Raw genomic sequence first — 24,203 nt, 5'->3', positions numbered from 1 at the left:
TGCACTCCCCAGCCACCAGAAGACTGGAGCCCTGTGGGGGTGACTGTCTATAGTAACGGAAGGGTGGAGCCCCGTGAGGGGTGACTGTCTATAGTAACGGAAGGGTGGAGCCCCGTGAGGGGTGACTGTCTATAGTAACGGAAGGGTGGAGCCCCGTGAGGGGTGACTGTCTATAGTAACGGAAGGGTGGAGCCCTGTGTGTGGTGGGGTGACTGTCTAGTATCGAAAAGGTAAGAGAAGCAGAGAACAACCACAGACTCCAAATGTCCTGCCTCAGAGCAAGCCCAGATTCAGTTGGGCTGCTGGGAGGAATTTTATTCTCATTTTCTTTTCAGCTATTTTTGAGATGCCAAGAAAACCATGGAAGACCAGATAGTGTGGTAGTTGTCATCCTGACATTAGTCAGGATAGACAGCCATGTCCTAGCCCCGTCAGCTAGATGAGGCTAAATCCATCAAGTACCGAGTGCTGCTGAGCCCGAGTCTGGGCATACGGAGGATTCAGTCTGTGGAGCCCCAGGCTGCACTGGCTCAGGTCGTGAAGAGCCTGCTGAAGGCAGTTCCTACCTCGGCGATCATGTCGGTGGTGGTGGTGGAGCGCCCATACTTCTGGAAGGCCTGGTGGTTACACTCCCTTGTGAGTGTGCAGGCAGCCCAGGCAGCCACCAGGAGAGGGCTGCAGCTGCAGGAGAAGAGCACAGTCAAAGGCTTTCGAGCTGCAGGCCGCAGTGAGGGCTCAGGGCTGAGTTGTCACCCTGTTTCTACCTTCAACTCCCAAATAGCAACCTCAAGCCAGCCGGGTTCCCAAGAGGCCACTTTACTGCAGCTGCGCATTGGCAGGCACCGGGCATGCTCACTAGGACTGGGGTACGGTGCAGTGGCAGCGCAGGCCTAATGCGCACTCAGAGGCCCTGGTCCCATTCCTGGAGCTGGCCAGAGCCCACAGAGGGAAGAGTTCTCCAGCTGTGCGGTGCCTGTTGGGGGCGGGGAGGGGGCTTTAATGGTGCTCACTGCTGTTCTCGGAGTGTGGTAGAATGCCCGAGGCCTGCATGCAGCAGACCTGCTGTTCCATTGCACACTCCGTTTTGAGCCACAGGACAGACCAGAAGCGCCTCTGCACCACTGGTATGCATATCTGATCTGGAGACTGTCAAGGCCACCTGAGACACGCCCCCTCCAGCCCCAGTGGTAGTGTGTGGCCCCAGGAGCTGCACATCCATGCCCAGATGTATGGCCATAATGGTCCACAGGTCAGAGATGTGGGCACGGCCCGTGAGCTTAGCATCCTGCTGTCCCAGAGACTCCCAGCCGTGAGGATGAGTGCTCTCTACCCTCAGTTTACAGACACCCCCGCTGAACTCCCCACAATGGTGTCAACCAACCATGGCTGCTTGGTTAGCACCAACGCCAGGGCCACACCTGCAACTGGTAGATTTGTGTGGCAGGTGTGTGTAGAGCTCCTGTGGCAGGGAACCTTGGCTTCTAACGTCTCCCAGGGCACTGAGAGCTCCCCAGGGATATTACGGAGATTGCACAGAGGAACAGTGTCAAAGCAGGGCAGACAGAGGCGCGCCATACCCGTTAGTTTTCTCTGGTCCGGCACGGAGGGCCCAGTGCATCATGACACCCAGCGAGCCCGACAGGAGATCGCCTTGCCCGCCACACCTGCGGCTGCTGCCTTCCTGGCTGCACACAAGCACTGCACAGAACAGACACCATGAGCTGCTCCTCCCTGCTTGTTCCAAGGAGGACTACACCTCAACCCACGGGGCTCAAGCCCGGGAACAGCAGCCAGCATGTCACGTCACCACGCCTCCAGGGTCCCAGCAGCAGCATCCCCACATGGACACCCCAGCCACCACTGTATACCTCTGACATGGGAAATGTCCTGAGAACATTCTGTGCATGTCCTGGCTTTGCGTGGATACTCATGGTCTCACAATGCACGACCTCTTCACCTCAAGGTTTTGGTTATTTTTTTGTTTTTTTGTGTTTTTTTTTTTTTTTTTTTTTTTTTTTGGAGACAGGGTTTCTCTGTGTAGCCCTGGCTGTCCTGGAACTCACTCTGTAGACTAGGCTGGCCTCAAACTCAGAAATCTGCCTGCCTCTGCCTCCCAGAGTGTATTTTTTTTTAAAAAAAAATAATAAGGTGGTTTTTATTATTGAGTAGAAACACACGATACCTAACAGAATTAGATAGTAGGTCCGAGAGGAGTTATAGGACTTAGAGATTTTAGAGTCAAGGAGCTAAGTCCCGAAAGACCCACTGCTGGTACGAATAAACCCTCATCTGTAGCTGCCTTAGAAATTAACTGAACTTTGTGAACAATTACAATAAGTTTCTTTTCATGAGCTTCATCTGTGTTACTCTCTGTGTCTGTCCCTGGTGGCTCGTGTCTTCTTTCATCTCCCTTGTATCCTTGCTTCTTCAGTTTTATTTTCAAATAATTGTTAAAATGCACGTATGCATCGCTCCAAATCTTCTCATTTAATGTTACAGCACTGCCAGCACAACACGTAATAATATTTCCAGATTTTTCAGATTGAATAACATAGGATAGTTTTCTTGTCATTTGTCTTAAAGATGTATTTTATTTCTATGAGCACACTGTGGCTGTCTTCAGACACACCAGTAAAGGGCACAGGATCCCATCACAGAGGGTAGTGAGCCACCATGAAGTCGCTGGGCATTGAACTCGGGAACCACTGGAAGAGCAGCCAGCGCTCAGCGCTCTTAACCGCTGAGCCATCTCTTGGGGTTCTAAGAACTCTAATTTCAGGTCCCTGTCAACAACTGCGTCTCGCTAACAGCTTCTACTGAAGAATGCGATGGCCTGGCCGGCTCTGCACACTTACTAGGGACACCTCACAGTCCCTGCTGCCACTCTGCTCTCAGCTGAGCACCCCTAAGCTCCTGAGGGAGGCAGCTGGCATTTCCAGTTCATGCCGACTCTGAGGTTTCCTTCACTTCCCAGTTAAGACAAAACACAGCAAAAGACTCAAATGACTGTTCTTATGTGTGGGTGCCTGGGTGAAAGAGGTGACGGGCTGGGGGAGTGGCCTAGGACCGTGCAGAATCTCTGGCTCAAACCTGCTTCCAAAAATGTGGAGTTTTTTTTGTATGTTTGTTTTCTTGTTTTTTTTTGTTTGTCTGTAGGAGATAGGATCCCTCTATGTAGTTCTGGTTATCCTAGAACTCACTATGTAGACCAGGCTGGCCTTACAGAACAGATCTGCCTGCCTCTGCTTCCTGAGGGCTATGATTAAAAGGTGTGTGTGTGTTCGCGAGTAAAAGCATAACAACACTGTGAGCCTAAAAATACGTCTGTGATCACCACAGCCCTGTGCAGACCTTTAGGAGTGAACACAAGGCCTTTAAAGCTGTGGCTGGCAAGTTCAGTGTATTCACTACCATGCGAGAAGGAACGAGTGGTTTCCAGACTCACCCACCCCACCACGGCCTGAGTGACATGCAGAGTCCGTCCTCACTCACCCTGCTGGCCGTTGGACATCAGGTCCTGTTCTCCTTTCTGGACCACTGTGACGTTCCCCAGGGCCTGGCTGAGCTTCAGCGTGGACTCACTGAGATTCCTGGAGTCCACAGGACTACTGAGCTATAACACAAGACAACAATCACAGAAAATCAAGTCCTTCTGACACAGGGCTCACTGGTGGCAAGGTGACTACCCAACCTGTCCATCCAGAGTCTTAGATGGTCATATCCACAGAAATTGGGCACTGGTTAAGGGTTCAGGGGGTAGAAAATGGCCAGGACGTCATTGGCACCAAGCCCTCAAAGGGACCGATGCTAGCACAAGACCTGGCTAACCCAGGTTTGTGGACACAACACAAATCTGGATAAAGATGATGTACACACCCCTCTCACACTGCCCAGGCTTATGAGACGGCTGCTGTCAGGATCCATGGTTTCACATTTTAGAGATTCCCACACCCCATGGAGCAGACTCGCACTGCAGCACACAGTGAGCGCCTTGGCCTGTGAGCACAGCGGGCAGTCCCTGGCCCAAGCCTGCCGCACCACATTCATCCAACAGAAGTCACACAGGAACTACAGGAGGCCCAGGAAGCATGCATGGTGGATCACAGGCAAACACCTACAAGTCAGTCTCCTTGCAGACACAGGCCATGGCCTGAGATGGGCACAACTCTGAGCCATTCCACCCCAGGTCAGGGCAAGAGGCTACGTCCCTTCTCCCCTGCAGCCCATGCACTCACCACAGCTTCCCAGAGTCTGCTGAACTCCACGTGGTTGGGGGTGAGAATGGCCTTCTGGTAGCCGTGGATGAGGGCTGGCTGCTGGGCAATCAGCCACAGCCCATCCTGTGCAGAACAAGGGCACACCTTCACTGGCAGGCCTCAGAGACCCCTGCTGACTGTGGGAGGTGAGCCCACACTCACCGCATCAATGACGACAGGGATGTCCCTGGCCTTGGTTGATTCCAAAATGCCCTGCAGAAAAGCAGAGAAGCTGACCAGTGTTGGAGGGCAAAAAGGCCGTGTGCAGACAGATCCGCACCGGAGAAGCAGGAAAGTCTAACACAGCCTACCTTCCTTCAATGGGACAAGGTGCTCAGCTATTCCTCATGGAATGCTGGGAAGGATGGAGTTTACGACCTGGTGCCCTTTGCTGTCTGGTGAGCCAGGCTCTGCCCATTTCTCCCAGGATCTATGCTTTACTTCCCTGAGACCCTTCCCCTAGATGTTACGCATTGCTCCTAGGCCATAAACACACCATTATGAGTGACAGACACATCACTTGTGCATCATCACAACCGCCTAAGTGACTTCTGTGTTATCTTAGGACCAGGGCAATGCTGACACCATAAGCATTATGTTTAACTCAGTCTCCACAGACCCTAAATCTTGGGCACCATCTCTGAGTTCACACTACCCATTCTTGTGTAAGAAGCCAGACACACTCTGTAAGAATCTCAGGGTAGCCAGGCAGTGGTGGCGTGCGCCTTTAATCCCAGCACTTGGGAGGCAGAGGCAGGCGGATTTCTGAGTTTGAGGCCAGCCTGGTCTACAGAGTGAGTTCCAGGATAGCCAGGACTACACAGAGGAACCCTGTCTGGGGGAAAAAAAAAGAATCTCAGGGTAAGCATGTCTTCAATGAATTCTGTTTTCTAGAATTGTGCTGTGCTTAAATATGGTTAAAGCCTGGCCCAGGCTCTGAGAAGTCTTGGCCCAGCGCCAGTTACCACAGTCAGGCCCATGTGAGCGCCACTCTCACCGCACTGATCGTCTGCCTCCCTGCCTGCTCTAACGCCTCCTACAGAACAACTGCATCCCCTCAAGAGGCAAAGAGTAGACAGTGCTTCCTTCCCGGTCACAGGGCACGGGCAAGCAAACCAACCAGTGTGGGCGGTTATAAACCATCAGGGCAGACCAGCAGGCCTGCCCATGAAGACCACCTACCACTGCCACATACCCAGCTCACATGACACTTCAGGACTTGAAGGCTGAAGTTTTAGGAATTCTCCAAATCATCAGTTATCCATTTTCCTTACCATTCCATTTACATGCTTTTAAACAGCAAGTAATTGTAACAACAGTGGACCATTTTCCCAATAGAACTATACCGTGATCCTATACTGAAAACTTCAGGTTTCCTGTTTTAAAGTACTGATACACATGTAATCATAATAGTTGTTAATTATCAACCAATGTACTATGAGAAGACCACAAGGCAATCAGATGAGCTAGTAAAGTGGTCAGACTGAAGGTGCCTGCTGCTCATCGGAACTGACTCCTGCAAGTTGACCTCTGACCTCATCCACACTTGGTAACGTGCACACATATTTAAATTAGAAGAAAACAGTGATGGACAGGGAAAACATGAGGAGACAAAGTAACTGTAACTGGAGCCTGAGACGCTTAGTCCTTTTTTCCCAAAGGTCCAGGTCAGGGAGACTGCTGCCAGGAGGAAACACTGACAAAACAACCCGGAGAGGAAAGAGTTTATTTGGCTTATACTACATCACAATTCACCACTAAAGGAAGTCCAGGCAGAAACTCACACAGGGCAGGAACCTGGAGGCAGGAGCAGATGCAGAGGCCATGGAGGGTGCTGCTTACTGGCTTGCTGCTCATGGCTTGCTCTGCCTTTCTTACAGAGCCCAGGAGCACTCACAATGGTTCTGTCCCTACCCATCAATCACTAACTAGGAAAATGCCCTATAGGCCTGCCTACCACCAATCACTGCCTAAGAAAATGCCCTACAGGCCTGCCTACCACCAATCACTGCCTAAGAAAATGCCCTACAGGCCTGCCTACCACCAATCACTGCCTAAGAAAATGCCCTACAGGCCTGCCTACCACCAATCACTGCCTAAGAAAATGCCCAGGCCTGCCTACCACCAATCACTGCCTAAGAAAATGCTCTACAGGCCTGCCTACCGCCAGTCACTGCCTAAGAAAATGCCCTACAGGCCTGCCTACCACCAATCACTGCCTAAGAAAATGCTCTACAGGCCTGCCTATCGCCAGTCACTGCCTAAGAAAATGCCCTACAGGCCTGCCTACCACCAATCACTGCCTAAGAAAATGCCCTACAGGCCTGCCTACCACCAATCACTGCCCAAGAAAATGCCCTACAGGCCTGCCCACCACCAATCACTGCCTAAGAAAATGCCCTACAGGCCTGCCTACCGCCAGTCACTGCCCAAGAAAATGCTCTACAGGCCTGCCTTCCGCCAATCTTATGGAAACATCTTCTCAATTCAAGCTCCCTCCTCTCTGATGACTAGCTTGTGTCAAGCTAACATTAGACTGTCAGCACACTGACAAATGTGCCTGGGTAAGAAGCATGTATCATGTCTGGTACTGGCCCAAGTTCAAAAGCCCCCTAAGCAAGGCCTGGGTACAGGAGCCTCAGAGAAGTCCATTTCCTTCCTTAACAACAATCTGCCTGCGTGCTGTGCCTCTGGCTTTACTGTTAACCAAAAGTGCTGCTATTCAGATCTTAGATCCATTTCTGATTTCATGGTCTTTGGCACAGCGACACTAGGGGCTCTGCTAGTCTTCCCTGATACAGCAGAGTAGCAGCCAAAGCTAACGCTTGGACACTGGAGAGGTTTGCCACAGCAAGCGAGCACAGGAGCAGAGCCTGGTGAAGGTGTGTGTGTGAACATAAAACATCACTCAAAGACACGGCCTGACAGCAAGTACACAACTCTCAGAGAGCTATTGAAGTTGTTTAGACATGAGAGATACAAACCTACGCCAGGCAAGTGTCTCTGGGACCCACAGGGCAGGCTGCAGAAGAAGTGTGGCGTGATGAGAGCATTCCAGATAACAGGTCTGAACCAGCTTGTGAACAAGAAGCTAACTGTGAATGCAGCAGTCCTGGGAGCTGTATTCGAGCGTGTAGCGCTAGGAGGCTGGGAACCCTGATCTACAGCGTCAGCTTCCACAGCCCCAGCCTCCTCTACAAATCAAGGGACTGATCCTATGACTGGGGAAAGCATGGACTCCATCAGAGCCAGACCCAGACCCCGTTACTTAGGACCCTGGATTCCACCAGGATGCTGACTGATGCGGGAAGGAGGAAACACCTGACACACTGCAATATGAACGACAGATGCGACAACCTGCTGCCCAGTCACAACAACACAGAATCCATTCCTGTGGCAAGCAGGTTCACACTAGAAGGGTCGTCCAAACCTCATGTTTGCTGACCTCTGTGAAGCCAGGCGGAAATGTCATGCAACCTGTGCTCTCTGCAGCTGCTCCTGAGAAACCTCCAGAGCAGAGATGCTAGTCCGCCCGTTCGGGAAGCCCCTCACCACTCGTGGCGTCCTGTCCTCCCCTCTGCCCCACAGCACATCCCCACCCGCTTCCAAAGACCGGCAGCAGCAGTACTGGGCCTGGGGGACAAGGGAATGCTACCCCTGAGGGACAGTGCTTAGCAGGACACCACTTACCCTCACATTGTTGAGAAGAAGGTCATCTCTACCTAGGCCAGGTCCCACGACAAGGGCATGCAGCCTGGGGAGCCATTTCTCCACCTCCTCAACAGCATTAGAACTGTCACTAATAAGAGAAAAAGGCAAAATGGTTTTCTCCAGGCTTTCGTTTGTTTATCTGAAACCTCGTTTTGTGTGTGTGTTGGGGACTGAACCCAAGACCCTGAACACATATGGAAGTGCCCTGCTCTAAACCATTTTACTGTGAATAATTTAGGTGTATAGTGAATATGTACACTAGTACAGAAGTTCCCACGGGCCCTCTCCCTAGCCACCGCTCATGGGAACATCCCACACACGCACATTCCGGACGGAATAGCACAAGAATCAGGGCTGCCTCAGCACCGGGGACTCAAGGGCAGACTGTTGGCTAAGAACTGACCACAGCCCTGTGCTTTCCCTCCCCAGGATGCATCTGACCTTTGCATCTCCTTGGTCTTCTTTACTTTTGCTCTAGCTTTTTAAGACTGCATTACTCCATTAAATATTTTCTCCCCGCACATATGTCTGTACACTACACGTGTACCCAGTGCCCGCAGAGGTCAGAGGGCACCACCTCCCCTGAAGCTGGAGTTACACGTAGATGGCTGTGAGCTGCCATGACCTGGCTCCTAGGCACGAGCAGCCAGTGCTCTCAGCTGCTGAGCTGCTCTTCAGCCCACAGCACTGGTTAAAGTGGGGCACAAAGAACATGCTCCCGAGCTCCCTAGGCATGTCCCATGCTTGGTGACACTGCTCAGGGACACACGTGGGCCCCTCATCAATGAAGCTCTGAGGAGCCCCTGGAGCACACACTGCTCAGCCCGGAGCTGCCCACGGAACCCTACAGAACCCTACAGAACCCAGGCACTGTGAGCATGTGCCTCAGGCCACCTTACCTACACAGGCCCCACAGGACGCCGAGACTGAGTCCCCACACAGCACGGCATCTGTTGCTCCTGAGCCCTAGGTCTATCCTCTATCCTTCAGCTGTCTCATGCTGATGTGAAACAGTGGCCTCACTATGGCTTGCTTTTTGTTTGTGGAGCTAGGGGTCAAACTTCCACTTGGAGAGTTACATCCTAGATACTTTGACAAGTTTCTTTTGAGACAGGGCTGCTGTCCAAGCCGGCCTCCAATTTGCAAGCCTCTGGCCTGAGCCAGCCTAAGTAGCGGGGTAACAGGTATGCACCACGAAGCCCAGCAGACACAGAAGTGTGACAGTGCTGCGCAGGGGAAGACACCCGTTCTACACACTCACAGGACTGGGTGGACAATCAGCTCTGGGCTGTAGGACTTGATCACTGGCGCGGCCTCCCTGGCACAGAACACGTGAGTCAAATCTGCACCCTGAGAAGTGAGAGTTGGGCTCAGAGAAAGCCATGTTCAACTGGACCACACACACACACACACACACACACACACACACACACTTAAATTGTTCATATGTAACTAGAGCAAATGTTCTGTGATAGAAATTCAGTAACGTCATGGGGAAATGGCGTGCGCTCGTGTATGCCTATGTGCTGTGCACTTTGTACCCAGAGGCAGGAGGAGGCATCAGGAGGCTTCCTCGTCCTCTGATGTATTCCAGAAGCAGGGTCTCATGGAGCCTGGGGCTGGGCTGCTGGCCAGTGAACACAGACCCTCATGCCTGTGTTTCACATGTCCTTATATGCAAAGCCAATTCCCCAAGTCCCTAAACAACCCAACTTTTAACCAGAGAAACCCCAATGAAAGACTCTGAGGTAAACCTACCACTTTCAGAGCTGAGATTCCTGCAAAATATGGTGCTCCTGTGTACCTGAAATGGAAACACTGGAATCAGAACCTCAGCGAAGCAAACACATTTGCAGTAATATGTCACCAATACAGGCAGGTAAGAACTATATGTCAACATATATGAGTTATCAACAAGTGATAGAGACTCTAGCTCAAAACACAAACTCAACGCGGAGATGACTCAGTAAACATTCACACAAGAACAGAATTAGAGAGGTGTCACGTGACATCTGTGGTCAGCCCTCACCACTGGCTTGTGCACGAAGGTGTCCATACCAGGTACAGAGGAGAGCTAGCTGGCTACAGGCTTTCGTCAGGGAGAAGGAGGAGATGACTGCCACCAGTCAGCAGACACAGGTCCTCAGAGACGGAGACCCTGCCTTCTCTGAGTGACATGCACAGAGGCCACAAAGGGCCACTGGCCACACTAGTCACTGCACCGCTGCTGTGTGGTTCCCAGCATCCCGTCTGGGCTCTGATGGCACAGCAGACATCCTTGACAAGGTGTTCAAGTACAGAGTCACTATGCTCATGGCCGCTGGTATGTCCTCTCCCCCAGAGAAACAAACCAGGGGCAGATAGATGCTGAGTACGCAGAACCTGAGACTGTCCTCCACATGTGACCTGCTCTTCCACAGCAGTGTCACCAAAGTGGGTCCAAATCACCACCACAGAAGACCCACACAGGCCCCGCCCAGGCTCTCACTTCCACACAGGGACGTGCTTCATGACAAGACACTACAGAGCAGAGAAAGGCTGCTCAGGCCACAGGCACTCAGAGTCCTCCAGCACTCGGAAGTCCCTGGGATGGAAAGGCGCTGAGGTGGTCACAGACACCAACAGACCAGGGGAGAGTTACACCGGACTGATGGGGCATACCAAAACCCACACAGTGAGATCCAGGCTGGCCAAATAAAGGGCTTCTAGAGCACATGATTCGGGTGAGTATGAAGTGAGCAGACAGGACTTAAAGCTCAAACAAACTGGGGTACTGAAGGCGTGGGGCTCCAGAGTCCCACAGCTGCTGCCCACCAAGCCCACAGCTGGCCAGATCTCCAGATTACCACGGCTGTTGGCCAGCACGGCCACAGTGCATCAGGAACCTGCGAGGAGGCTTACCCGCTGCCAAGGAAGCACAGGGATAGCAGGAGAGCAAACACAACCCACAAGACACACAACCAGCTTCACCAGCTAACAGTTCGGCTGCAAAGTCTGAGTCCAATTAGGAATGAAATTCAGAGGGAAAAGCAGAGCTTGTGGCTGGAACCACATGGTGGCTCTGTCACCCAAGCTCTCCACAGCTGCTTCACAGCCTGTGAAGCACAGAGGCCCAGGGAACAAGTGACTGCTGGCTGAACTTCCTAAGGAAGGCATTTCAAATTACACCAAAGAAGAGCTAAGAGAGGAGAAGGAAGCATGGGTGAGACAGTGAAGGAGCGGCAAGGCCAACACACCAGTGATGCCAGCATCTGGGGCGATGAGACAGGAGGATTCCAGGTTTGAGGGTAGCTTGGTGGGAAACTATCTCAAGAAAAACCATGTAGCCGTGTATTTACAGAGGTGTGACGTAAGTGCAGGCAGAAAGTTAGCAGGCTCTCAAACAGGAACCAGGGAAGAACTGGGGCCAGAGGCAGACACTGAGGCCACAGACAAGGTGACAGATCCTTACATAGTAGAGAGAGAGAGGAGAGAGAGAGAGAGGGAGAGAGAGAGATAGAGAGAGAAAGAGACGATAAGATGGGTCTCAAGCTAACAGACTACAGAACGCCATGCACGACTTGGAAACCTCCTCCCCGTGCACAGTGCACTGGGGCCTGCTAAGTGCTCACATGTGCAAAAACCCGTTGAGAGGGGCTCCCCAGGCCCACAGGAGCTCGAAGCCCACCTTCTACACGGCACATGGACACACCACTAGGGTGAGAGGACCCAAAGCACAACAACAGAAACACAAACACTGGTGGGCGAGCCGTCCGGGCCCCTCAGCCTTAATCTGGGTCAGAAAGGTAATCACTGAGAAGTATGTTGCATCCTTTCAGACTGCATTTGGAAACGATCACTGCATTTGGGTGAACAGACAGATGGACAGACGGACGGGGAAAGGTAGGTGCACAGAGGAAGGTAGATGTGGCTGGACAGGCAGGAGGGAAGGGCCTTTCTGAAGAGGTCTTCAGACAGCACTCACTCTTGACAGCCCCCGACTATGCCTATTCTTCCATCTTGCCCCTTGTGTTTCTTCAACGTCAGAGTAGGCACAATGTTTCTCACCAACTGAAAAAGGTTTTCCATGTCCTCTGTTGCATGCACTGTATGGAGGGACAATGCTCTTTGTAAAACTGCAAAACAGGAAAATGAAGTCATTACAGACCATCCAACATGCTTCCCAAAGTTGACTGTATCAACTCTCAAGTTTACCAGAAGTTTTTTAGTTCTTGGAGAAGTGATGGTCAGAAGTGACAGGTTAATAGTAGCGCACTGTCCACCAAACTTTCTGTAATGTGCCAGGCAGTGTGTGTGTGTGTGTGTACAAGTTTACCAAGCTTTCTTTGATGTGCCAGTATGTGTGTGAAGACTGACTTCATCTTCCACAATTTTATCAACCTAAAAATATAGATCATTGAACACCTTCTCTTTCATTTCACACCAATCTTCTCTGGAAAACCAGCTCCCTTTTACAACCTTCCGTTTAGTCAGAAGCCTGATGGAGCCGTCCTGTTATCCCCGACTGCTTTTCCACACTCAGATACTAATTAAACAGTAACTGGGGAACGCTCTAAACATAGCACATCTTCCCCCTTCCCTTCTCCCTCTTGCCCCGCCCCATAAGTTTTTTATTTGTTTCTCATTACAGATTGTTGTGAAGTCACCATGTGGCTGCTGGGGTTTGAACTCATGGACCTCTGGAAGAGCAATCAGTGCTCTTAACCGCTGAGCCATCTCTCCAGCCCCACATAGAACATCTTAAGGTGGCACCGTGGAGCAGTGGCACCTCCTTGAGTGTTTAATTACCTCCATTTTAATTGCCTTTCTTGAAAAGCTTCCTGTGGATGTGTACTTTGAGTATTTATGACAGCTCAGCTGTAGGGGAAGAACCCTAGGCTTATATTCTCTAGAATCATAAAGCACACGTCTGTATGCACTATCTACACAGTCTATAGAACCTACGGATCCCTGAAGACAAACACTATTTTCCCAAATGAAGTTGCCACTCAGGTCAAAGCTCCCTCAGCTCCTTGGAGGAGAGATTTCAGTTCAGACTTTCCTAGCCTGACTTTACTCAATAAAATGTTCCACTACATTCCATGGGGTGTGGGTAGCATGTGCACATGAAGGCCAAAGGCCAACCTTGGAACTGTTCTTCAGAAGTAGCCTATCTTGTTTTTCCCCTTTGTGTGTATTTGTGTAGAGGTGGGGAGTGTGCACATGTGAACATGTGTGTGTATGGAGGATGTAGTGAGTGTACACACATAAATCTGTGTGTATGGAGGGATGTAATGAGTGTGCACATGAGAACATGTGTGTGTATGGAGGATGTAATGAGTGCACACATGTGAACATGTGTGTATGGAGGATGTAATGAGTTCACACATGTGAACATGTGTGTGTATGGAGGATGTAGTGAGTGTGCATATGAGAACATGTGTATGGAGGATGTAGTGAGTGCACACATGTGAACATGTGTGTGTATGGAGGGGTGTAATGAGCGTGCACACATGTGAACATGTGTGTGTGTATGGAGGATGTAGTGAGTGTGCACATGTGAACATGTGTGTGTGTGGAGGATGTAGTGAGTGCGCACATGTGAACATGTGTGTGTATGGAGGATGTAGTGAGTGTACATATGAGAACATGTGTATGGAGGATGTAACGAGTGCACACATGAGAACATGTGTGTGTATGGAGGGGTGTAATGAGCATGCACATGTGAACATGTGTGTGTATGGAGGGGTGTAATGAGTGTGCACATGTGAACATGTGTGTGTGTTGAGGATGTAATGAGTGCACACATGTGAACATGTATGTGTATGGAGGATGTAATGAGTGCACACATGTGAACATGTATGTGTATGGAGGATATAATGAGTGCACACATGTGAATATGTGTGTCTATGGAGGGGTGTAATGAACATGCACATGTGAGCATGTGCGTGTATGGAAGATGTAGTGAGTGTGCACATGTGAACATATGTGTGTATGGAGTATGTAATAAGCATGCACAACATGTATGTGTATGGAGACATCAGGTCAACGTTGGATGTTTTCCTCAGTCACTCCCCATCTGACTTTTTGAGCCAGGGTCTCTCATGGAGCCCAGGGCTGTTTGTTTTGGCTAAACTGGATGCGTGCTCAGCAAGTCTCGGGCCCTCCTGTCTGTGGCCCAGCACCACAGTCCCCACGCCTGGGCAGCAGTCACCTTATGGACTGAGCCATCACTCAGGTCCACCTCACTTTTTGAGCCAGGGTCTCTCATTAGGACTTGGGTCTTGTTGATTATGCTCAACTGGCTGACCAGCGAGCCCCACCGATCCTGTGGCCCCTCCCAGCACTGGGATTACAAGCACTCGACATGCCTCGCTTTCCACAGGGGCTGGAGAGAGACTCCAAGGCTTCATGCTTATGCGGCATGTGCTGTATGGACTGGAGTATCTCCCTGACCTCACCAAGGACAGCCTGGTCTACAGAGTGAGTTCCAGGGATATACAGAGAAACCCTGTCTCGAAAAACCAAAAAAAAAAAGAAAAAGTACAGCTTAAACTAGGATGCACCAGCCCCTAAAACACATTCTAGGAACAGGAAAATCCCCTCCCCCAGGTGAAATGCCGGGAGGGACAGCTCTGGGAGGGGCTGCGCCGTGTCCTCCTCCTATCACAAGTAAGGGACCTGTCTCCAATCCTCTTCTCCAGGCTCCGCTTTCTGACTCAGTGCTCACCAAGGTGTGCTCCAACACAACGTGTTACAAAAGTGTTGCTGGCTGACGGCTAAATAATTTGTTCTTTAACTAGTGATTCACCTGACTAGCCAAAAGAGTAAAATCTTTTTCAAATGGTCTCTAAAGTCATTTGGGAGGGATTAAAAAAAAAACCAACCTGTCACGAAGTTATGACAAATAAAATCCAAACCACCAACCAGCACTACGCTCCCCACTCGCCTGACTCTGCCCCAGTCCTTCGAAGCAGCTGCATCTACCACACAACTCTCCCAACACTTCAGTTGAGGAAGGATGGAACGTTCTAAAGCAAGTATTTTAGGGAGTTTAATATTTAATACTTATTTATTTTAACTTGTCTGTGGCCCAACATTCTTGTGATAAGCAAACTTCCCAATTAATATCACTAAGTTAACAGACCCTAGTTATAGTTAGTTTGTATGCCAACTTGACACAGCTAAGAGCCACCTGGGAAGAGAGAGTCTCAACTGAAGGACAACACGGATCAGCTTAGTCTGTGGCATGTCTGTGGGGAACTGCCTTGCATTTTCATTAGTGTGGGATCCTATTGTAAGCAGTGCTACTCCTGGACAGGTGAAGGCGGGTGACACGGGGTGATAGGAGAAGGCAGGCTAAGCCAGTAGACAGAGTTCCTCCATGGTCTCTGCTTCAGTGCCTGACTTCTCTTCAAGATGGCTGCAACCTGGAACTATGAGTTGAAGTAAACCTTTTCTCCACAGGTTGCTTTTAGTCGTGGTGATTAACACAGCAACAGACAGCAAACTAGAGTCTATACCCCAAAAGGGGAGAATGCTAAGATAACACCTGAGACTAAAGCACATTTTCCTGCTGTGCTGTCACTGAGGTGTGTTGCTCTCGGTCCCACGACTATAAATCTGTTCCACAAAAGGATGCCATTAGGATAACCTGAATACATTGAAGAATCAGGCACTTCACACCAAGACAGAGAGCTCTGGTAGTAAAAGACTAGAGGGAAGTCGGTTAGATTTCCCAACACTTTACACTGGATCAAGTTTTATTTGGCTTACAGCCATGCCTGGTGGATTTATCCCCTACAGTGTTAAGAGGGTACTTAAAATGTAAATACTATTTACATAAGTGACTTTGTTGCCAAGACCATACAGAATCTGGAAAAGCAGGTTGAGCCTGTTTGCATTTTGTTGGCTTTAAAGAAACAGCAGCTGAGGAAGACAACCACTGCTTCTTGTGCCCCAGGTGCTTTAAGTTAATGTGAATTCTAAGCCGGCACATATGACAGCAACCCTTATATTAAGTGAGATTCACTCTAAGCACAGCCAATTTTCTTTTTAGATTTATTTATTTTTTTTATAGTACACTGTAGCTGTCTTCAGACACACACCAGAAGAGGTCATCGGACCCCATTACTGATGGTTGTGAGCCACCATGTGGATGCTGGAAATTGAACTCTGAACCTCTGGAAGAGCAGTCATGACTCTTAGCCCCGGAACCATCTCTCCAGCCCAATACAGACAGTTTTAAATCTAAAGCCCAGAACTCTACCAGGTCTTTGGCAGAGACTTAGCAAGTCAATTTAGTAATGAAACCTTAGTAAGTACAAAGAAAAAAAAATTGCTAATCAGAATGTCTGAAAATGTAAGGCAATTACCAAAAGAAAAAAAATCTCTAAATAAAGGAGTGTATAGAAGCCTTCTAAAGCCGGGAGGAGGTGGCGCACGCCTGTGATCCCAGCACTCTGGGAGGCAGAGGCAGGCGGATTTCTGAGTTCGAGGCCAGCCTGGTCCACAGAGTGAGTTCCAGGACAGCCAGGACTATACAGAGAAACCCTGTCTCGAAAAAACACCAAATCCAAAACAAAACAAAACAAACAAAAAGAAGCCTTATAATGGGTGTGACAGACTAAGTACGGACTTGGAGGCACCACCTTACAGGTTCTGGCGAAGCAAGCCAGCGTGTGTACGCGATCCAGCTCAGGAAACGGCCCGCGTCTCCCGACAGGCCCTCAATAACTGGCGGGAGCGGGCAGCTCCATCCTCACGCCGGCCGGTCCCACCGGCTTCCCGGCGCTGGACGCGCAAGCGCCAGAAAGAAGCGACCCCGGCCGGTACCTGCGTTCAGCGGCGACCACTGGAACGCTATCGCGGCGGAAAGCAGCGCCACCACGGCCGCCGCAGCCCCACACGCGTGGACGGCCATCCGCCGGACGCCGGTATCGATCTTACCTCCCCCGCAGGCGCGGATTGCCACACAGCGGACTCCCATGATGGTCCAGCGGACTTCCGGGTTCCCAGCTGCCCCCGCGCGGCCGCCGGGCCACCGCCATTGGTGTTCTGGGCTCCGCCCGGCGGCCCCAACTTCCGGCACGGCCGGAAGTGTAGATTGACAGCAAGACACCCAATCCGGCCTGGCTCCAGATAAAGCATTGGCGTGGTAACCTGCTCACTTGGCGGTTTAGGGTCCTGTTTCCTTTTTAGTCTGTAGTATTTTGTCCGTGAACGTTATAGGACACAAGTCACTTGGAGGCCAGCTTCCTTGGCAGCCTGCCTGTAGTCGTGCTGTCCAAATAGGTGATGTCCTTGTCCTTGATGAGCCCCACAGCTAGGTCTGCAAGGCTTACTTAGCCTGGCATCTCTCAAACCATCTTCTGGCCCCAGCTCCTCGAGGTCTTTGTCGTCTCAATAGAAAAAAGGTAACCTTATGTTTGTTTGTTTGTTTGTTTTATTTTTCGAGACAGTGTTTCTCTGTATAGCTCTGGCTGTCCTGGAACTCACTCTGTAGACCAGGCTGGCCTCGAACTCAGAAATCCGCCTGCCTCTGCCTCCCAAGTGCAGGGATTACAGGCGTGCGCCACCACGCCCTGCTCTCTTTTTAAAAATTTTATGATTTTTTTTTTTAAGATTTATTTGAATACACTGTAGCTGTCTTCAGACAGCCCCAGAAGAGGGCATCAGATCTCATTACCAATGGTTGTGATCCACCATGTGGTTGCTGGAATTTTAACGAAGCACCTTCGGAAGAGCAGTCCGTGCTCTTAATAACTGAGCCATCTCTCCAGTCCAGATAGGTAACCTTGTGATTACAACACTTAAGCCCCTAAGCCGGAAAGCATCCTCACAGCTCGTTCAGACCCAGGCCCCTTGTGATACTTCACTTGTACTCTGTAGGTGATGACAAGAGCCACTTGGCTTGTTGTTTACAAAGTGACAGAAACTAGTGGCCTAAGTATGTACACTGGCCTCAGTGTATAAACCTACCTCCACGGTGTGGCTAACCAGAAGGTGTTTATTGTAGATGTCAGAGAGAGAACAGCCAGAGGCATCTGGAAGAGTCCAGAGCAGAGAAAGAAAGAACATGGTCAGCAGACTGGACATGGCCTGGTGAGAGAAAACATAGTGAGAGCAGTAGGGTTTTCAGACAACAAACGGGTGGTGGGGGCTGGGAGCCTGTGAGCTGGAGGGAGTCGAGGTGGTGAGGGGAGCTAAGGTGGCTAGGAAGAGTGAGAAGGTTAGGGTGGACTCTGAAACGTGTAGCAGGTGCTTGTGATACGGAGGGCGCCTGGAGGACAGCACGAGCTTTTTTAAATTTTATTTTAATTTATATTTCTTATTTAACTAATAACATTTATTTTAAAATATGCAACTCATTATTGACATTTAAGCCATCAGAATAATATATAATAGTTAAATGCTTCTTAAATATACATGATATCTTCTGAAGCTAAAAATAATATGCACTCGACCAGTTTTTAAAATCTATGTGGAACATTAAACATGATAGGAGTAGAAAAAACAAAAAAGAATCTCTTGGGTTGGAGATGAAAGGATGAGAAATACAGCCTAACTCTCGAATGACCCCAAGAAGTCAGAAGTTTAAAAATGCTATCTCACGCCAAAGGAGCCCTAACTCCAGCCTCCTAAGAAGTCCTAAATTCTTCAAATTCCAGACCCTGCTCTCTGCCGGTAAATAGGTAAAAGGTCACATTTCTTGTTGTTCCAGAGCCTGCTCTCTGTATGGAACTAGATGAAATGGCGTAAGGCAGGCCCTTGAGTATGTGATCCTGGCCTAGTAAGATAACAGGACGTGAGCTGACTAACCGCTTATCTGGCTTCTGTAAACTGCTTGCTCTGTGGAAGGAAAGCCCTTGTGACCTATCTTAACTACAATCTGTCACCCCCGACCCAGGAAGGAGCCCACGCAAATGCGGACCTCCGAGACTATAGGAAACTGGTCCATGGAGCACGGGCTTAGATGATTTGAAATGACTAGAAACTATGGAGTGGTACAAATCAATTGGCTCACACCACACTGGCTCTCAATGCTAAGGGATGATTGGTTTGCGATGTGTGGGCTTTGTTGTAAACCCTATAAAAGCTGTCCCGATTCTGCACTTGGGGTCTGCAGTCCTCTAACCCTGCATGGTGTACAACTGTGAGCCCCAGCGGACTTGGAATAAAAGTCCTCTTGCAGTTTGCATCAAGACCGTTTCTCGTAAGTGATTTGGGGTGTCGCCTTTCCTGAGCTGCATGGCTCAGCGGTTAAGAGCACTGACTGCTCTTTTGAAAATCATGAGTTCAAATCCCAGCAAACACATGTTGGCTCACAATCATCTGTAATGAGATCTGGTGCTCTCTTCTGGAGTGTCTGAAGACAGCTACAGTGTACCTAATAATAAATCAATCTTAAAAAAAAAAAAGAAAAGAAAAGAAGAAAAAATCTATTATGAAGTCCTCTATGAAAGAAAATTATGAAAAAGATAGTTTTTTTAAGAGTTATGAGCCAGGCGGTGGTGGTGCACGTCTGTAATCCCAGCACTCTGGGAGGCAGAGGCAGGCGGATTTCTGAGTTCGAGGCCAGCCTGGTCTACAGAGTGAGTTCCAGGACAGCCAGGGCTACACAGAGAAACCCTGTCTCGAAAAAAACCAAATCCAAAAAACCAAAAAAAAAAAAAAAAAAGATTTATGTATATAAGTACAGCACGAGCTTTGATATGCTCCTAAGCATCACAGGTAGCCACGTGTCCTTTATGCCCAGGGGAACCAACCAGCTTCACAATTCCCTGAGGAGCCGGGCAGTGGTGGCACATGCCTTTAAACCCAGCACTCGGGAGGCAGAGGCAGGCAGATTTCTGAGTTTGAGGGCAGTCTGATCTACAGAGTGAGCTCCAGGACAGACAGGGCTACACAGAGAAACCCTGTCTCAAAAAAACAAAAACAAAGACAAACAAAAATCCCTGAGGAATGCTGGCTTTTATCTAACACCTAGAAATTCTATAGTCCAGGTTGAACTTATTTCTGGATATTTGGACTGCCTTTTGGAGTTTCAGGAGCCAGAGTTTCCTTTAGACCTAACATTAAGGAATGTTTGATCCTTTGGCGCTGTGACACTATTGTTATAATGTGTTACTATTGCAATCATTTTATAGGGTGCTTCCACCAATTCTAGCCCATTGAGCTCTTGAATAAAAAGACACAGAAACCTGGCATTTTATTAATAAGCTGTCAGCACTATGCGGGGCAGATTCTGAGCTATTCTAACCTACCAGCTGTAGGCCCCATGTCACTTGTCAGCCAAATCTTGCTGTGTTTGCTCTGCTCCACGTGTGTGCTCAGGGTGATTTTCTCTTGGACACATGCTCGTGGTCTATGCCTCATGGAGACCTCTTTCCCCCTACCTATTCCCTTCCCCTCATGGCCTCTATGTGAGGCCCCTACTCCACCTCTAGTCCTGCCTTCCTTTCTCTCCCCTGCCCAATCACAGACTCTAACCTTTTATTGTCCAATCAGAGATTATTGACATTCTTAACAGCACATTGGTCAATACAGTGCCATGTCCGGACTGCAGCCTGATCTTGGGGCACAGAACTCAGCATCTGAATACACAGTCCACACAACCAACCCCAACATCACCTCTTTTTTAATCCAGTAAAAGGTTCTCTTATAATAATGAACTATATGCAACAAAAACAAGAACTATATGCAACAAAAACAATTATAAAAATATCATATAAGAGTTATATTCATGGTCCTGGAAAGACTTGATGCCATAGTGTAGAGGAATACCAGGACAGGGAGGCAGGGGAGGGTTGATTGGGGAAGGAGAGGTGGCTTATGGGATTGTCAGGGGAGGGGGGAACCAGGAAAGGGGACAACATTTGAAATGTAAATAAAGAATATACCTTTAAAAAAAAGTTACATCCATGGGTTGAAGAGATGGCTCAGCAATTAAGAGCACTGACCACTCTTCCAGAGGTCCTGAGTTCAATTCCCAGCAACTACATGGTGGCTCAATACCATCTGTAATGAGATCTGATGCACACTTCTGGTGTGTCTGAAGACAGCTACATTGTACTCATATACATAAAATAAATAATTTTTTTAAAGTTACATTCACTCTGAGTTATTACTATGTTTCATCTGGGCTTCTCTTAGCTCCAGTTGGGCAGTCTTCATGGCCACACCCTCTTTTCTCTTAATAAATGGCCCATCTTTCTCCTCTCCTGCATGTCTCCTCTCTGACCACAAGCCCACGAAGCCTAAAACCACCTATGTCTCTTCTGCCAAACTATTAGCTGTTGGCATCTTTATTTATCGATCACAATTAACTGGGGGCAGGGTCCCTCAGTGTCTTAAGTGCAGACTCTCTTGTCTTTGGGGCAACCAATCTTGGGGGCCCAGATTAGCATTAGACCAACCCGCTACACAGGAGCTTTAGGATTGAAGGATCATAGGTTTGTCATCATTGGCTGAAGAAAGCCAGGAGAGGCTATTGATGAGGGTCCAGTAGAGACCCCAGTATACTGGAAACATCGGAGGCATGGGACAGCCACCTATAGCCACAGAGATGAGCTAGCCTGAGGCAGCTGTAAATAGCAGAGTGTGAATATCCAAGCCCTTTGGCACCCAGGATATCGTGAGGGACCCCCCTGACATCGGTTACCAAGTTATTTATATTACTAGAGTTTGTTTTGCTTTGTTCAGATTGTGACTGCCTTCTGGTTCTTCTCTCTTGGAGCAAGCCAGTAACAACACTCCTGCATGGCCTCTGCATCAGCTCCTGCCTCCCCCAGGTTGCTGCCTTGAGTTCCTGCAACTTCCCAGATGATGGAGCTGTAAGGTGAAATAAACCCTTGCCTCCCCGGGTCGCTTCTGGTCATGGTGTTTAGTCACAGCAGTGGAAACCTGTCTAAGACAATACTAGCAAAGACTATGTGGGTGGGACAGACAGCCCCTCCTGTGAGGGTAAGAGCAGAACTTGACTGTGGAGGCAGCGGGCTGTCTTCTGTCTATCTCTGGGCTCATCATATCATAGGCAAAAATGATGAGGGTGCTGGTCATGTTGACGGTTTTTCCTGTAAGAGGCGTTTAAAGATTCCTTTTTGTATCTTTATCCAGGACTCCCTTACTCAGAGTCCTTTGTCCTCTAGGGCTCTCATGACCAGTAAATTAGGTTAATTTAGGAATGAGATATTTTAAAAAGCAAAAAAACATTAATGCATTAGTTGAGAAATTTCTCAATTTTACACATATAGATGCAAGCGTGAATGCACATGTGTGCACACACACAAACCTCTCTCTCACACACACACCCTCACACACACACACCCTCTCACATACACACCTCTCTCACATGCACACATGCAACACACATGCATACACACACACCCCTTTCTCTCACACTTCTCCTTCTCCTCTTCCCCCAACCCTCTTTCTCTCCCTCTCTCTCTCTCTACACACACACACACACATGGCACCTTCCATGTGGTGCAGTGAACTCACCATTGAGTCTAGTGAATTCTGCTTCAGGTACAATGAAGTGTTTTAGTATCTCTGTGGGCACTCAGGAGTTTCTGAGATGACACATTGTGTTTAGAATGAGTTGGTTTCCTTTGTAAAAGTAAATAGTCTGCATAAGGGCAGGTTCAAAGTCACAGTGTCACTCACTAAATGTCTGAGAAGTCCTTAGTTTAGACAAGTCATGAGAAAGGTAACTGAGCCAGAGGCCACAAAGAACATCCTAGAGAAAGCTGAGGAGAGATGGCACTCCAAGCAGAGAGAGTGGAATGCATTTGTCTTAAGAGAGGAGTGGGGCACAGGCTTTAAATCACAATAACGGCGATAAGTGGTATCTCATCCCACTGCTGCTGCCCAGTTACAGGTCACCCAGCGCTAGACCTCAGACAGGACGTTTCTGTCAGTTTCAGTTAGTCCTGATGGACTAAATCTGTCCAGGATGAAGACCATAAAATTGCTTCTTTCATCACACCTGACTAGCCATTGGAACCCTGTAGCAGGGTTTAAAACAATGTTTCTTCTGACTGAAAGGAAAAGCAACTGCCACAGTAGCTCTGTGTTCCCCTGGAGGTCTGAATGCTGTTCTTCCTGGTCCTGGGATTGTAATGAGCCCCACTCCTGGGATTCTTGACTCCTTTCTCATTCTGCTGGCCAGGCACCCTGTTCTGTAAGATAGTAGTAAGCACTATGACTAACTTTGTCCTGTTTCGGACGTTAATGAAAGTAGGTTTAAAATTAAAATGAGCAGGTTGTGAAAGCACACGCCTGTAATCTAGCACTTAGGAGACCCTGTCTCAAAACTATAAGATAAAATAAAAGTTTAAGGGCTGGAGAGATGGCTCAGTGGTTAAGAGCACTGACTGCTCTTCTAGAGGTCCTGAGTTTAATTCACAGCAACCACATGGTAACTCAAAACCATCTGTAATGGGATCTGATGTCCTCTTCTGGCGTGTCTGAAGAGAGCAATGGTAAATACATAAAAAACAACAAATCTTAAGAAAGGAAAAGAAAGACACATACACACGTCTTTTAAAAATAAATAAATAAAAGTTTAAAACTGAATAGGAAGCATGAGGTTTATTTTTGATAAATACCTTCTCATGGGGTGTGGAGTTTTGAAATCCCTCACAGTCTTGGGCATCTGAACACTTGGTCACCAACTGGTAGCTTTGTGTGATGAGGCATTGGTGGGGTGGTGGTTTGAAAGAGAATGGCCCCCTAAAGGTTCATATTTGAATACTTGGTTCCTAGTTGGGACTGTTGGGAAGAGTTAGGGGGTATGGTCTTGTTTGAGGGCGCGTTTCAGAAGACTCAAACCTGCCCATTGGCTCTCTCTGCTCCTGCCTGTGATTCAGGATGCATGGTCTCACACTGCTCTGGCACCATGACTGCTGCTGTGCTCCTCATCCCGATGATCATGCGACCCTCTGAGCCCACAGTGAGAAAAACACAGTTGCTAAGTCCTGACTCAACTCTAGGCTAAAACTAAGGTCAGCCTGACCATCCTGTATGCACAGGACGCTACGGGAGCCATAACTCACCTGTCACTGTTCCGCATCTCTTCCCCCAAGGGTTCATGCTCCCCTCCCAGACCAAATAGAAACACCATGGTGGCACAGCGGTACCCTCTTCTTAGTGAAAGATCCTGTCCTTTCAGGTTTGCTAGCAGCCGTTGTCGCTACATCAAGGGGATGGACCAAACTTGTGGCCTTTATCTTTATAAACTCCGGGTCATTCAGC

The 24,203-nt window shown here is 49.0% G+C and overlaps 1 protein-coding gene and 1 long non-coding RNA gene across 9 annotated transcripts; one reads left to right on the top strand and one right to left on the bottom strand.

Moving 5' to 3' along the window:
• Positions 1-258: 258 nt before the first annotated feature.
• Naxd (NAD(P)HX dehydratase) lies at positions 259-17,007 on the bottom strand. Of its 7 annotated transcripts, none has more exons than XM_052161933.1 (10): positions 16,896-17,007; positions 12,015-12,082; positions 9,726-9,771; positions 9,229-9,317; positions 7,947-8,055; positions 4,419-4,469; positions 4,236-4,340; positions 3,493-3,613; positions 1,578-1,698; positions 259-681 (listed from the first exon to the last, which is right to left on the bottom strand). In XM_052161933.1, the coding sequence occupies exons 2-10, from the start codon at positions 12,047-12,049 to the stop codon at positions 531-533; spliced, it is 828 nt and encodes a 275-aa protein (XP_052017893.1). In that variant the 5' UTR covers positions 12,050-12,082; positions 16,896-17,007; the 3' UTR covers positions 259-530. The 7 variants fall into 7 exon arrangements, with proteins under 7 accessions (XP_052017893.1, XP_052017890.1, XP_052017889.1 ...); XM_052161930.1 differs by having other exon boundaries at positions 11,932-12,082; positions 16,896-16,990; XM_052161929.1 differs by having other exon boundaries at positions 11,932-12,082; positions 16,782-16,974.
• Positions 17,008-17,053: 46 nt separating this feature from the next.
• LOC127668580 (uncharacterized) lies at positions 17,054-21,813 on the top strand. 2 transcript variants are annotated; one of them, XR_007974120.1, is made up of 2 exons: positions 17,054-17,362; positions 21,651-21,813. It is a non-coding gene; the product is annotated as an uncharacterized LOC127668580 (long non-coding RNA). The 2 variants fall into 2 exon arrangements; XR_007974119.1 differs by lacking the exon at positions 21,651-21,813 and adding an exon at positions 17,965-18,887.
• The last annotated feature ends 2,390 nt before the right edge of the window (positions 21,814-24,203 follow it).

This window comes from Apodemus sylvaticus, chromosome 18, assembly GCF_947179515.1.
Source record: "Apodemus sylvaticus chromosome 18, mApoSyl1.1, whole genome shotgun sequence".
NCBI lineage: Eukaryota > Metazoa > Chordata > Mammalia > Rodentia > Muridae > Apodemus > Apodemus sylvaticus.
Note: the sequence above shows the minus strand (reverse complement) of the source record. Positions and strands in the feature narration are given on the sequence as shown.

What these genes read in the sequence shown, in the direction of transcription:
- Naxd (XM_052161929.1), bottom strand. Translation starts at nt 16,935, where the DNA reads ATGGGAGTCCGCTGTGTGGCAATCCGCGCCTGCGGGGGAGGTAAGATC. An exon ending in GAATCTCAGCTCTGAAAGTG is followed by an intron (nt 9,318 to 9,725) that starts GTAGGTTTACCT and finishes CTCACTTCTCAG; the next exon opens with GGTGCAGATTTGACTCACGT. An exon ending in GCAGACTCTGGGAAGCTGTG is followed by an intron (nt 3,614 to 4,235) that starts GTGAGTGCATGG and finishes CTTGTGTTATAG; the next exon opens with CTCAGTAGTCCTGTGGACTC.